Here is a 15,443-nt window from a genome sequence, read left to right on the forward strand (position 1 = left end):
CAGAGGTTTAGAGGTAACATGAGGGGGAACTTCTTTACTCAGAGAGTGGTAGCCGTGTGGAATGATCTTCCGGGAGAAATAGTGGCGGCGGAGTCAATTGTATTATTTAAGAAAAGGTTGGACAGGTATATGGATGAGAAGAATATGGAGGGTTATGGGCATTGTGCAGGGAGGTGGGACTAGAGAGGGGTGTTTGGTTCGGTGCGGACTAGAAGGGCCTAATGGCCTGTTTCCGTGCTGTAATTGTTATGTTTATGTTATGTTTATGTTATGGATATTCCCATGCATTTTCTGACCTTGTTCATCTCAGTTATAGAGATCATACCTTTAAGATGATGTCTGAAACACATCAGTTGAGTTGCTGCAGTGCATCTTGTTGCAGATCAACTCAACAATGTTTATGTCCTTATAATAATGGGATGGTCATTGATGTGATACAGGGAGTGGATATTCTAACTGTGGACAGACAGAAAAAGGTATTTCATTATTAGAGAAGTTGAGAATCAAATTGAAAATTGTGCAATAGTCAAGAAATATTCCCCAAACTGTCCTTGTGATAGAGGAAAGGTCATTGATGCAAAAGCCAAAAATGGTTAGCCAAAAAAGCACTCCAAACATCTCCTGCAATTATATCCTGGGACAGAAATAACCTGCCTCACATAAACATGCCTCTTCTTTTTGTTCTATATACCACCATTGTAGGCAGATTTTCCCCCAAGATTTCTACTTTATCAAGACTCCTTGATGCTAGTCAGTCAAAGACTGGCTTTGACACCAAGAGAAATCACTCTCATTCCACCTCTGGAATTCACCTCTTATGCTCATTTCTGGGCCAAGACTGAAATGAGATCAAGAGCCTCATCATTTAGTCAAAGTGCTCACTTTTTAAAAAAAAATGAAGTTGTCTCGTTGTCATTAAAAAAAAACATGGCCAACACTAAACAATAAATAAGCATTTATGTTTTTTTGTGTTGCAACTGCAAGTATTAGAAGAAAATAAATGTAAAATAGAATAAAGCAAAATGACCAAAATATTTCCAATTGATGGATTCTGAAAACTCACTTCAAATCATCACCATCCATTCCCTGCTCATAATTGTTGGTTCTCAAATTCTCTTTTGTTTTATCTGGAGCTTATGCAAATACATTGAGATTTTGATGTACTACATGAGTAAATCTGAATGGAAGCCTATTTTACTGGTGAGCTTTTCGACACTAGAGGGAGCTACATGCAACTTCAGAAACAAACATCTTGTCACCTTTATTTCACCTTCACAAAATAAAATTGATTGATTTGAACTTCTAACCAAGACAGTTAATCAAAAAATAAATTCTAAATAAAAGAGGCCTTCATAAGTTTCTGAATCAGCATCAGAATTTCAGGCACTAGCTGAAATATACAAAACCAGTTTCAACAGTAGATTTAGTTTTGAATATTTAATAAGACTCAAAATTCAAACTTCGATGCAATTATTGAAAGTCAAAAATCTAAAATTCAAACCATTTGGTGAATATTACTGGATGATCTCAAAATTAAGGTTGGTGGATGGCCATTCAATCTATACTTTCTGCCAGAAAACTGAAAGGACAAATTTGGCATTCACCATCATTCAGGGCTCCCAACAGTCCTTTCAAGTGAAACACTTCACTTGTGAATCTGCAGGGGTCAGCTGGTGCATCCAGTGCTCCCATACTAGCCTTCTTTATAATGGAGAGACTGGACGCAGATTGGGAGATCATTTTGTTGAGCATCTTCACTTGCTCTGCTGCAATAAAAAGGAACCTCCCAATGGCAAACCTCACCATCATTTGGGGCCCCAAACAGTCCTTCCAAGTGAAGCAATACTTCACTTGTGAATCTGCAGAGAGACTGGACACAGAGTAAGATCATTTTATTGAGAATCTTCACTCTGCCTGTTGCAATAATAGCCAACCATTTTAATTCCACTCCACAGTTCCACACCAATATAGCATCATGCACTGCCAAAGTGAGGTGACTGAAAATTTGAGGAACAACTAATATTCTGACTGGGCACCCTCCAACCAGATGGCATTAACATCAACACAGGGACAGCCCAAGGATGTGTGCTTAGCCTACTGCTCTACTTGGTATACACCCATGAATTTGTGGCCAGAGACAATTCCAATGCTATCTACAAGTTTGCTGATGACACCACAGTTGTCGGCAGAATCACAAACACCAATGAGGAAGCGTACATGAGGGAGATAAATCAGCTCGTTGAATGGTGTAACAACAACAACCTTGTGCTCAACGTCAGTAAAACCAAGGAGATGATTGTGGACTTCAGGAGTAAGTCAGGGGATCATAACCCAGTCCTCATCAAGGGCTCAGTATTGAAGAGGGTCAAGAACTTTTAATTCCTGTGTCAATATCTACAAGGAATTGGCCTGGAGCCTCCATGTTCATGCAATCACAAAGAAGGCTCACCAGCGGCTATACTTTGTGAGGTCTCTGAGACCATTCAGTATGTCACCAAAGACTCTCATAAACTTCTACAAGCGTACCATGGCGTGTTTAAGATGTCCTGGTTGCATCACCATCTGATATGAAGGTGTGAACTCTCAGGACAAAAATAAACTCCAGAGGGTTGTTAACTCGGCCTGCGACGTCACAGGCACAAGAATTCACTCCATCGAGAACATCTACATGAGGTAGTATTTTAAAAAAGCACCCTCTATCCTAAAAGATCTCCACCTACTCAGGCTATGCCCTCTTCACTCTGCTACCATCAGGGAAAAGGTACAGGAGCCTAAAGACAACCACCCAGTGACACAAGGACAGCTTCTTCCCCACTGCCATCAGATTCCTCAGTAATCAATGAACCAAAGACACTGCCTTAATTTTTGTGTACTATTATTGTAGTATTATTTTATTTTATATAGTAATGTCCTAAGATGGTTATAATATGAATGCTTGCATTATGATGCTGCTACAAAACAAATTTCATGACTTGTTCATGACAATAAATCCTGATTCTTATTCTGACTTTTCCAGCTTCCATTGAGCCCCTCACCATCGGTCTCCTTTCCTCCCGCTCCCCACCCACTTCCCTCTCCATTCAGAGAACTACTCCTCCCTCTATCATCTCAGCTTTTTTTCTCTTCTGCCCTCCCACTCGTATCCACCCATGACCTCTTGCCTCTTGGCCTGTGCTCTTCCCTCTGCCCCTCCATTTCTCCTCTTCCCCCAACCTCCTTATTCAGGCATAAGCCTGTATTCTGCTCATCCCTTGATGAAGGGCTCAGGCCAGAAACGCTGGTTATCCTTTGCTTCTTGTTGATGCTGGTGACCTGCAGAGATTCTCCAGCTTTTTTGTGCTTTGCATATTTGGCATCTCTTTTTGTTCTCATGGTTTGCTACAAATTGAATTGTGAGACAGAATTTGATCTTTCTTTTGTCTATCATTATATGGGAGAAGGGCTTTCCAATGGTTGGAAAGACTTGTAACAGTTGCTCTGCAAAAAAAAAAATGTATTGCCAATTTGTGCTTAATAAAATTTGCACTTATTTTTATGGGCAAGTATGCGCAAAAGTAGACAAATAGATAGATCATGTGATTATTAAATTGTGGCTTAGGTCGAGTTTAAAACAGTGCTCTTCCATTGCACAGTCTTTCTTTGGCTTGGCTTCGCAGATGAAGATTTATGGAGGGGTAATGTCCACGTCAGCTGCAGGCTCGTTTGTGGCTGACAAGTCCGATGCGGGTCAGGCAGACACGGTTGCAGCGGTTGCAAGGGAAAATTGGTGGGTTGGGGTTGGGTGTTGGGTTTTTCCTCCTTTGCCTTTTGTCAGTGAGGTGGGCTCTGCGGTCTTCTTCAAAGGAGGTTGCTGCCCGCCGAACTGTGAGGCACCAAGATGCACGGTTTGAGGCGATATCAGCCCACTGGCGGTGGTCAATGTGGCAGGCACCAAGAGATTTTTTTAGGCAGTCCTTGTACCTCTTCTTTGGTGCACCTCTGTCACGGTGGCCAGTGGAGAGCTCGCCATATAACATGATCTTGGGAAGGCGATGGTCCTCCATTCTGGAGACGTGACCCACCCAGCGCAGCTGGATCTTCAGCAGCATGGATTCGATGCTGTCGGCCTCTGCCATATCGTAATGCCAAAACAGCACCAGGACAAACTTTCCAAAAGATCATTCACTTTAGTCTAAGCTGAACCCTAAAAGCAGACAGTATCTGGGAAAAGACACAATATGATGATAACAAGATTGCTTCATGCTCAGACAGATTTAATTTGCAGAAGTCAAGATGCTGGTTGGACAGTATTGAAAAAAAACAAGTCTGAATGTTATAAAGATGCAGGTGAGAGTTATAGTAACACTTTGGCTGAGGTAAGGAAAAGTGAGAGCAATGTCATGAAGGTGAAAGTTAATTAAATTTAAAATATTTTGTATTGGCTCTGGTGATGTACCTATTACTGACAATGCCAACATTAATTGTCCATCCCCCATTTGTCTTCTGAACAGAATAGCTTGTAGGCATTTATTAATTATTATTTGATTCCTGGATCTGCCAGCTGATCTTGAAAGTTGGACCAGTTAAAGACTTGTCACTTTCACTGGCAAAGTTACTCTAGTAACTCTTTAGTTGGATGGTGGAAAGGGAGGATTACCATCATGAAAATGAAATTATAAATTAAAGGTCCAAAATTAAACATAGTTTCCCTGTCAAAAAACTAATGAAGTAAATAGGCATGGTTTGTTGTCAACAAACATTACAAGACTAAAATCTTTGCAGCAGAGATCACAACAAGCCATTTCATAATTTGTAATGGGCTATTCACTCTAGATGGGTATATCATAACAATGGGGCCTAATATTGAGCAATTCAAAATTTGAAGTAGCCAAAATGTTACAGAAAATCAAGACACTGAAAAAATATCAGAGAAACATCAAAAAGTATTTCTAGCCAAAGAACTTTTAAAGGCTGTCATCCAACCAACTGTTCAAATTGCACCAGCCTCAACCACCCACCCCAGCAATGCATTATAGGCTCTCACTCCTCTCTGAGTAAAAAACATACCTCTGACATCTCCCCCAAACTTTCCTCCACTCACCTTAAACAGATGTCCTCTGCTATTTCCTATTGTCACACCAGGAAAAAGGTGCTTGCTGCCCACCTCGATCTTACACCCTCATGATCTTGTATAGGTATAGCCTGCTTTATGAAACTAGAGCTTTCCTACAGAACCTTTCATAAGCCGAAATGGTATAAAGCAAAAAAGCAATTATCATTAATTTCTATGGGAACATTTTTGAGCATTCCCAGACCAAAAAAATAACCCATCAAACCATATCAAATAATACATAAAACCTAAAATAATGCTAACATATAGTAAAAGCAGGAATGAATGATATGAATGTTGACACAGGCTTTATAAAGTAGAAATAATGTATACACAATGTAGTTTCACTTACAAGAATCGGAAAGACAATTAGAGTTTTGACAGCCCAGCCAGCCTCCCTGTGACTGCCCCACTGGCTACACTCTGACTTCCCCACTGGCTACAAGTGTAATATCAAATCCAAAGGGAGTAAATATAAGATAGCGAAGCGGAGTGGGAAGTTAGAGGATTGGGAAGTTAGAGGATTGGGAAACCTTCAAAGAGCATCAGAGGGTAACTAAGAAAGTCATAAGAGAGGGGAAATGAAATACGAGAGGAAATTAGCAAATAATAGAATGGAGGATAGCAAAAGCTTTTTTAAATATGTGAAGAGGAAGAAATTGATTCGGTCTAAAATTGGTCCATTAAGAATGGAAAAGGGTGGAATTATTACCGGAAACAAGGAGATGGCTGAGGAATTTAACAAATACTTTGCAACTGTCTTCACCAAGGAGGATATAGGTTATGGTCAGTTAGGGGGTAGTGGTCATGCGGTATCAAGAGACTTGGGGAACTTTCCTGGGGAAGTAGGGGATCTAATGGATATCCGGATCCAGAAACAGGAGGTTGTGAGTAAATTGTTGGGACTGAGGGCTGATAAATCCCCAGGGCCTGATGGGCTGCATCCCAGGGTGCTTAAAGAAGTTGCTCTGGAAATTGTGGAGGCACTGGTCGACATTTTCCAAAGTTCCATAGATTAGGGAGAGGTCCCTGAGGATTGGAGAGTGGCTGATGTGGTGCCGATTTTTAAGAAGGGAGGGAGGGAGAAAACGGGAAATTATAGACCGGTCAGCCTGACGTCAGTGGTGGGGAAGATATTGGAATCTATCATAAAAAAGGAGTAATAGCAGAACACTTAGGCAGAAATAATAGTATAAGGGCTAGTCAGCATGGATTCCTTAAGGGTAAGTCATGCTTGACTAACTTTCTGGAATTTTTTGAGGATGTGACAAAGAGGGTGGACTTGGGAGAGCCAGTGGATGTGGTGTATTTGGACTTCCAGAAGGCCTTTAATAAGGTACCACACAGGAGACTAGTGGGCAAGATCAGGGAGCATGGTATTGGAGGTAAGGTGCTGACATGGATAGGAAATTGGTTAAGAAGTAGTAAACAAAGGGTTGGAGTAAGCGGGTCTTTTTCAGGATGGCAGGATGTGACGAGTGGAGTGCCACAGGGATCGGTATTGGGTCCTCAGTTGTTTGTAATTTATGTAAATGATTTGGATGAGGGGATTATTAATAACATGAGCAAATTTGCAGATGACACTAAACTGGGTGGCGGTGTGGGGTGTGAGGAGGATGTCAGGAAAATGCAGAGGGACTTTGACAGGTTGGGGGAGTGGGCTGCTGAATGGAAGATGACGTTCAATGTGAGCAAATGTGAGGTTATCCATTTTGGGGGCAATAATAGGAAAGCTGAGTATTATTTAAATGGAGACAAGCTAGGGAGTGGGGAGGTGCAAATGGATCTGGGTCTACTTGTTCACCGGTCACTGAAGGCTAACATGCAGGTTCAGAAAGCTGTGAAGAAGGCAAATGGCATGTTGGCTTTCATAAAGAGGGGATTGGAGTATAGGAACAGAGACGCCCTTCTGCAGATGTACAGGGCCCTGGTGAGACCCCACCTGGAGTATTGCGTCCAGTTCTAGTCTCCAATTTTGAGGAATTTTGAGGAAGTTCATACTAGCTATGAAGTTCATACTAGCTAGGTGTGCAGCGCAGATTTACAAGGTTAGTTCCAGGGATAGCGGGGTTGACATATGCTGAAAGGCTAGAAAAACTGGACTTGTATCCGATGGAGTTTAGAAGGATGAGGGGGGACATGATTGAGGTATACAAAATTATCAGGGGGATAGACAGGGTGAAGTCGGATTACTTGTTCCCAATGATGGGGGAGACGAGGACTAGAGGGCATAGTTTAAGAATACAGGGTAGGCCCTTTAGGACGGAGATGAGAAAACATTTTTTTACCCAGAGGAGTGTGAATCTGTGGAATGCTCTGCCACAGAGGGTGATAGAGACAGATTCGCTGATTATGTTCAAAAGAGAGTTAGATAAGACTCTAGTGGGCAAAGGAGTTAAGGGTTATGGGGATAAGGCTGGAAAGGGGTACTGATAGTAGTGATCAGCCATGATCTGTAAAATGGCGGTGCTGGCTCGACAGGCCGAAGGGCCTACTCCAGCTCCTATTGTCTATTGTCTACACTCTGACTGCCCCACTGGCTACACTCTGACTGCCCCACTGGCTGCACTCTGACTGCCCCACTGGCTGCACTCTGACTGCCCCGCAGACTGCACTCTGACTGCCCCGCAGACCACCCTGTGACAGCTCCGCCAGCCAAGGGCTGATGGCCCCACCCGCCAACTACTCTATGACAGCCCCTTCGGCCACCTTGAGACAACTCCACTGGCTGCTTTTTCATAAAAGCAAAAATTCTTTTGTAAAAGTGAACACGGGTTTCTTTGTAAAAGCGAATTTGCGTAAAGCAAGTATTTGTAAAGCGGGGTTATACCTGTATACCTCAATGAAGTCACCTCTCACCTTTCTGGACTTTGGCAGTGACGGTGAGAGGAACCATCATTTTCTCTACCACAGGTCACGTTCAGGCTCAGCTGGGAGGTCCAAGAATCAAATAACAATTTGATGCATTTTGTTCCTCACAAAATGTAACACTTCTCTATCTGCTTCTGCCCCACATAAATAATCTTGAAACTGTTATGTTTTCACTATCAATTTCTTTGGAGGAGAAAATCAAATTTTGGAAATCACAATATTTACTTAAAAGTCATTTAATAACCTTAAATCACGTACAGTGCAGTGTGAACAGGATCATTGAATACAATGCCTCCTGCACCATCAAAATCAAACCAAGTTTCAAACATTATCTAAATAAACAGCATTTATCCACTCAAAGCAGCTAAACCACAAAAAAAATGTTAAAGTGCTTTATGAAAAGGCAAATTATAGATAAAGTGGAAAAAATAGATTGGATGCAAAACTCACAAAACTACATCTGATGAATAATTTCCTCGTCTGACTCACATTTCAGTTGTACCAGATTTATTTCATTCAAATGGAAATGTCTATATAAAAGCAGGAACCATACAACATTCCACTAAAAAGTCAAATATTCCCATTCCCAAACAGAAGAAAAAACAGTTGCACAAGTATCTGCTTGCTCATCTTGTTTCAGCCAATTCGCAGCAGTATTATGGAAAATTATAAGAGGTTGATAATCTGAGTGTGTTTTCTACTTTCCAAACTGCACGTAGTATACCGGGCTCAAGTCATTACCACAAAAGCATTACTCCCTCTGAGATACAAGTTCATCCAGTCCGCATTTTGATTTATCACGATCAAAAGAATAAACATCTAAAATCCACTCCTTCATCTGATATTTCACCCTGTTAAATGCATTTTAAAGCAACATATTGTTGATTAAAAAACAATGAGTATGTATGTTTTGCATACAAAAACTGGCACAATATATTAAAAATTTCACATCATTCTTCAGATACACTGTGTATAGATGACTTTTCTGTTCCATGCTAAAGTAACTGTGGCACACTCATTGCTTCCCTTAATGCTTTATATTTCTTCTTTGGTCAACAGAGATATTGCTGTTTCAAGTGGAGCAAGATTGCTCTCACTCATTGCTCTTTGCAATTTCGTGTCATTTCGATCTTAGAAATTCACGTTGAATAATTCTCTCTTATTTTTATTAGAAACAATCATAATATGGATGTCTTTGTAAACTACACCTCAGAGGTCAACATTATTTCATAATTTTCCCTGCCAATCAATATCAGTGATTGATTTCTCCATTTGCTGATGTACATTATTCCTGTTAGATGTTGGGATGGATGTTATTGATTGATCAAAAGTTTACAGCCATTTACTGTATGACACATCCTTTTTATTTTATACTCTTCTCCTGGTGAACACTGGAATCCATGATATCCACCCTTCATTTCTCTACATCCTTTTTAGCTGTCTTTATTTTGATAAATGCAATACACAGTAAATCTCACTGGCCTTTCTTTGTCTGAAGCATTCATTCTTGTTAACAAATCAAAACAAATATAAATTATGCGTGCTGCATAAATCAAGATGATGTTGAACTAACACTAAGACAGAGAATCACAAAAGGAGTTTTTTGTTTGAAAAGAGCATTCTGGTATCAATCATGGTTGTCAACTTCCCCGATTCATCAGAGAAAATTTATCTTCTTTGGCAACTAATACTTTATTTGAATTATAAGATGCAGGAAACACAAATTTCAGAGGGATCAGACATAAATTTTCACACAGCAAATGCATGATAAAAGTAATATCCTCGAAAATTGCACAAGGCCAGTTTAGAGAAATTGCACCTTAAAGTACATACAACCCTGGTGTAAAAACTTGTAAATGGCAATGTGGTTGTGTACATAAGATCACAGAACAGACTAGTTGGCCATTGCAACCAACATCAGCTCATACCGTTTGCCTTTACTTAAGCCCTTCCTATCCATATGTCTGTTCAAATGCCTTTTGAACATTGTAAATTGTACTCATTTCTATTGCTTCCTCTGGCAGCTCATTCCAGGTATGGACAACCCTTTGAAAGAAGTTGCTCCTCACATCCCTCTTCAATCCCTCCCTTCTCACATTAAAACGATCTCCTGCAGTTCTAGAAAGATCACCCCAGGTGACTTGAACCTGCAGTTTGTATACAACTTTGTCCATTCCAGTTCAAGTCATTTCATGTCAATTTTGTCAGAAACCACTATTATCCAGAGCTATTTTGCACAAGCCATTTGGGACTGGTGCTATCCCTTTGGTGACTCATCAGGTAACCTTTGAAGCACTTGTATAAATTACACTTATACAGAAGAACCCCTGGTATGTGGAATTCAAGAAACCAGCAACCTCAAGCAACCAACATAAAGGATTAAAACAAATAAAATTTAATGTTGTCATTGTAAATGCTCTCTGAACTAATACATAAACCTTAATGAAGATGGAAGCAAATATTCTGCCAATGGAGTGCCTTGGTTGTGCTTTGCTCGAGACAGCTGTTTGAATAAAGTTGTGTTTGAATAAAATGGTGTTGCCTCGGATGAAGAGTTGGTTGATGCCACTTGCCGTTGAGGTGACTCTCTTAAAGTGTCTCCATATCCCTGCTGAGTAAGAGTCTGTATCTTTATTGATATATTAGTAAGGCTTTATCTGTAAACTTGGGGGGAGGAGTGGGCACTAATTATGATGTTATTCTTCTACTTTTGGGCAGCACTGTAGAGGGGGAGGAACCTACAGATGCAGCAACAGTTAAATCTTTTCAAAAATGTGACTGAAAATGAAGTAAAATGTTTTAAGGTTTATAGATTCATGCAAGTAAAGTTTGTTCAATGAAAGTACAGTATAGTATTTTTGTATTTTAAACTATTTATTCTTAAAGCACACATATTAGGCATTGTAAGAACGAGTCTCGAGCAATTGGAAAACTCACTTATCCAGCATCAATCAATCACCAGATACCAGGGGTTTTACTGCAGATCACCTTTGCTCCCCAAACAAGCCCTCTTTTAGGTCTTCCATTCTGATGTCGTATCAAGTCCTCTCTTCGTTGTTTTTCCAGTGACATTTCCTTCATGCTGCAAGTCTGCACTTCAAGGATATCAATGATATCAACAAGTGAATATTACTGACTAGGGAGAGCAACACACAAATCTGTGTAGTATGCTGTTGATAAATAGAACCAGAGAAGGAGGGACCTTTGGGCTTATGCATTGCAAATCCTCACTCTGGAGCAAGAGGCCTCATATTGTCACATTATATTGTTTGGAGCTGGATTATGTTTGTTAGTCTGTCAGAAAAATTATCAATGAAAAGCACTTGCACAACCATGTGGTCATGTAGTAGATGGGTAGAGTTGTCCAGGAACCATCCTGCACCCTCCTGCCTAACATATTTCTCAGATATTTTGCCTTTGAACACTTTTTAATCGATGGAATGCATCTAGAATAGTTAAAACATTTCTTCTTACTTGTGCCAAAATTCTGCATTCCCACACACAATTCTAAATGAGGGCAAATCAGATCAAATGCTCTGCTCTCTCTGGGTCTGAAGGATTACAGATCATATTAATCAGTATCAAAGGATTGTAGAGGGGCATCAGAAATGTGGGCCCATCTTTCTCTGGTCTCAAACAGTGCTAACAGGCATGGCTAAAGGAGTAACATTACCTGTGTGTTAGCACATTCCTCCATGTAAGCTTCCTTGACAAATTTGGTGTTGTATTCAGATTCTTTTGTTTCTCACCCATCTCAAGCTCTCTCTCAGAATTAGAATTCGTTGTCATGAACAAGTCACAAAATTCAGTTTTGTGGCAGCGTCACAGTGCAAACTTTCATAGAAACAACCTTGCAACAATAATTTTTTTTAAAAAAGCATACAAAAATGTAAGGCAGTATCTTTGGTTCATTGATTATTCAGGAATCTGATGGCAGCAGGGAAGAAGCTGACTTTGTCTTTAGGCTCCCGTACCTTTTTCCTGATGGTAGCAGAGTGAAGAGGGTGTGGCCGAGGTCGTGGGGGTCTTTGAGGATAGAGGCTGCTTTTTTAACATACCGCCTCTTGTCGATGTCCTTGATGGAGAGAAGGCTGGTGTCTGTGATGTCACAGGCTGAGTTAATAACCATCTAGAGTTTTTTTTTCTTGTCTTGAGTTGGCACCTCAATACCAGACAGTGATGCAACCAGCCAGAATGCTCTCCACTGTACACTTGTAGACATTTTTGAGAGTCTTCGTGACATATCGAATTTCTTCAAACACTTTTCAAAATATAGCCATTGGCGAGCCTTCTTCATGATTGCAATGACATGGAGGCTCCAGGACAGATCCTCAGAGATGTTGACATCCAGGAATTTGAAGTTCTTGACTCTCTCCGCTACTGAGCCCTTGATGAGAAATGGGTCGAGTTCCCCCGACTTCCTCCTGAAGTCCACAATCATCTCCTTGGTTTTGCTGAGGTTAAGCGCAAGGTTGTCATTGTTACACCATTCAACGAGCTGATCTATCTCCCTCCTGTAGACTTCCTCCTTGCTGTTTGTGATTCTGCCGACAACTGAAGTGTCATTGGCAAATATGTACTCTGTTATCCATTCTGTACCATGTAAAAAGTTGGAGAAACATTAAAATTAACTTTTTTTGAATTTAGCATGTTAAATCACATAATGATGCTGACACATTCTAAATGAGGGCAAATGACCTAAAAAATGTTTTGCTGTTGATTTTTGTTTGTACTCAGCATCTGATGCCTCTTGTATCAGTATCCAACAATAGCCAACCAGCACTGACAGATTCCAGTTGCCCTGATACCACTTTTCCATGGTTGCAATGTCCTGGTGAATGTTCATCACTGACTGCACCGAGATCAGCAGGGAAGACGTCCAAATGCGAATGCAGAAAATGAATTTTCCATGACATGTTGCACGTCATCATTTTGTATGCTTGAACATGCATTCTATCTATATCAATGTAATGCACAAGCTACTTTTATAGCCTATCTGCATCTATCCTGACTAAGCATGCCCAGGCGTAACATTGGCATAGCACCTGCACTGAGTGCATGCCCAGGCATGCTTGGTCTGACCAAAACAGCTTGCTTTATAGGCAATATACTAGGAAACTTAAAATATGACAGGAAATCACAAAAAAATAGGTTAGGTTTAAAAATATGGTATGCGATAGGAAAATTTTCAGCAGCTCGAAATCCATAAAATACACCCAAATGTGTCCAGGAAGCTAAATCTTTATTGTCCAGTGTATTCAACTGCCATGCTTTCTCCATTTACTTTCTGTGCTCCTTTCCCTACCTTCTCTCCTGCCACTTTTTCCCCCTCACTCCTCTTTTCCCTGTTCTTCTCCCCCTACCTCCCTCCCACTATATTCCAACCTCTCCCCATTTCAAAGCCTTTGGTTAAGTCCATATGCTTGAGGCCTCAAGCATTTTTCTTAGCCTTTCCCAATGACAGAGATATTTTGGAGCTCAATTCCACATTTAAACAACATGAGAGATAGTTTTCATTTCTGCGTCTACAGCATTACAGTTCACAAATTGCTATAAATAACATTTTTTTTAAATAAATAAATAAAGTAGTGCAAAAGAAGAGAAAAAGTGAGGTACTGTGTCTGCCATTCATTGTCTATTCAGAAATCTGTTGGCAGAGGGGAAGAAGCTGTTTTGTGCCATTCGATTTTAGGCTCCTGTACCTCCTTCTTGAGGGATGAAGAGGGTTTGGCCTGGGTAGTGAGTGAACTTGCTTTCTTGAGACATTGCCTCTTGTAAATGTCCTTCATGGAATGAAGACTCATGTCCATGAAGGTGCTGTAGCCTTTTCCTGTCCTATGCATTGACATGGTTCTTGTGCTTTGATTCCCCCCCCCCCCGCAAGATCCTTCAAAACCTCACTTTTCTCACCCTCCTCCCATCCTCTTCAGACCTCTACAGTTTACAATTTTCAGTAATGTACCATTTGCAATTTCTCACCTCATAATTAACTTAATTACTCCAGCATTGTCAGCATAGCTTTAACTACCAAGCCCTCGAATTTCTTCCCCAGATCTCTTCATTTTTTTTTTTCATTTTTCATCTTTGTCTTCTTTGACAATGCTTCTGGTTATGTGCTCTAATATCACATGTACATTTGTTTAAAATTGTATTCCAAGGTGTGGTTCAAAAGCACTCCACACATATATACATTGTTTTAAAAAAAGGATACCATACAACTAATCCCTCCATTATCCACCTATTACCTCCTACCTGTAGGACACTGCCCCTTCCCCCACCATTTTATTCAGGCACCTGCCTACATTTTGCTCGTTCCTTGTGAAGGGTTCAAGCCAGAAATGTTGGTTACATATCTTTATCTTTGCTATATAAAGTACACTGTTTGACCTGCTGAGTTTATCCAACATTATGTTTTTACTTCATTCACAATGTCTACAGTCCTTCGTGTTTTTACTACGGAGGTCTGTTTAAATATATAACAAAGATGCTAGATTTTCTCTGTTGTAGTATTCCCAACTTCTAAACCAGAAGATACTGGATTAAAGCCATAATGCAAAAGTGTTGGAATGTTGATGCAGGCCTAGAATATCTGGCCTTTCAATGCTGCACCACCATTCAGAAAGGTCTCGACTGACAGTTTTGGGGCATTTGCCAGCACAATCCACTAGGTATTGTGTTCTTTAGATTAGGGAAAAAAGTACAGAATTCACCGAGTGCCTTGGCCTATATTCGCCTCCCAAGCAACCCTTTTTTAAAAAAAAAAGCTGAATTGATCAATTGTTTAATTACTGATTGCAAGAACAGATTCACAACAATGGCTACACTCCAAAAAGGGCATTTAATTGGCCACGAAAGATTTTAGGACATCCAAAGTGTTGCATTTTTTTCCACCTTGCGGAAGTAAGACAATTTTCACCACAAAAGCCAGCCAGAGAACACCTCCGTTTCTCGTCCACAAACTCAGGAAACATTATAAGCAGCTTTTTTAAAAAAGGGTTGCTTGGGAGGCGAATATAGGCCAAGGCACTCGGTGAATTCTGTACTTTTTTCCCTAATCTAAAGAACACAATACCTAGTGGATTGTGCTCTGTTTTCTTCTCCAATTACCACACTTATTTTTATTATTTTAAGATTAAGCAGAAATTTGTCAACTGCATACCAATATCACTCAAATCCTGGATCAAAAAGGAGACTTCAGGAAAGATTTTGATTGCAACTAATAAAACAGGATAATTTTTCACTTGCAGTTGCATTGCAAACATCAGTGGCAGTGGAGTGTGAACAACAGCTGACAGTACAATGTTAAAATAAATTCCACTTGACCCTGAGCCTGCTTCTTTTTGTGTGCCGAGCTTCGTTTCACATCTACTCAATTTTCAAACAGTCAATGGAAGAAAAGCATTGCAACTACAGAAGCACAAGTTTAAGTGTTCAGAAGGCACAATAAATAGTTTATTGAGCTGGTCTTGAACTGTATTGTATT

The 15,443-nt window shown here is 40.3% G+C and overlaps 1 protein-coding gene across 9 annotated transcripts in view; it reads right to left on the reverse strand.

Annotated features, from left to right (window-relative positions):
- LOC138763236 (microphthalmia-associated transcription factor-like) overlaps nt 1–15,443 on the reverse strand; it is a 296,887-nt gene that overhangs the window by 203,548 nt on the left and 77,896 nt on the right. Inside the window, exon 1 of one of the 9 annotated variants that reach the window (XM_069937071.1) lies at nt 11,634–12,131. The exons of the other annotated variants lie outside the window; for them this stretch is intronic. Coding sequence (XP_069793172.1) covers nt 11,634–11,749 — 116 coding nt within the window. The 5' untranslated portion in view covers nt 11,750–12,131. Of the gene's footprint in view, nt 1–11,633; nt 12,132–15,443 lie in introns of those variants that run through there. 9 annotated transcript variants of the gene reach the window in all.

The sequence above is a fragment of the Narcine bancroftii genome, chromosome 5, assembly GCF_036971445.1.
Source record: "Narcine bancroftii isolate sNarBan1 chromosome 5, sNarBan1.hap1, whole genome shotgun sequence".
NCBI classification, from domain to species: Eukaryota; Metazoa; Chordata; class Chondrichthyes; order Torpediniformes; family Narcinidae; genus Narcine; species Narcine bancroftii.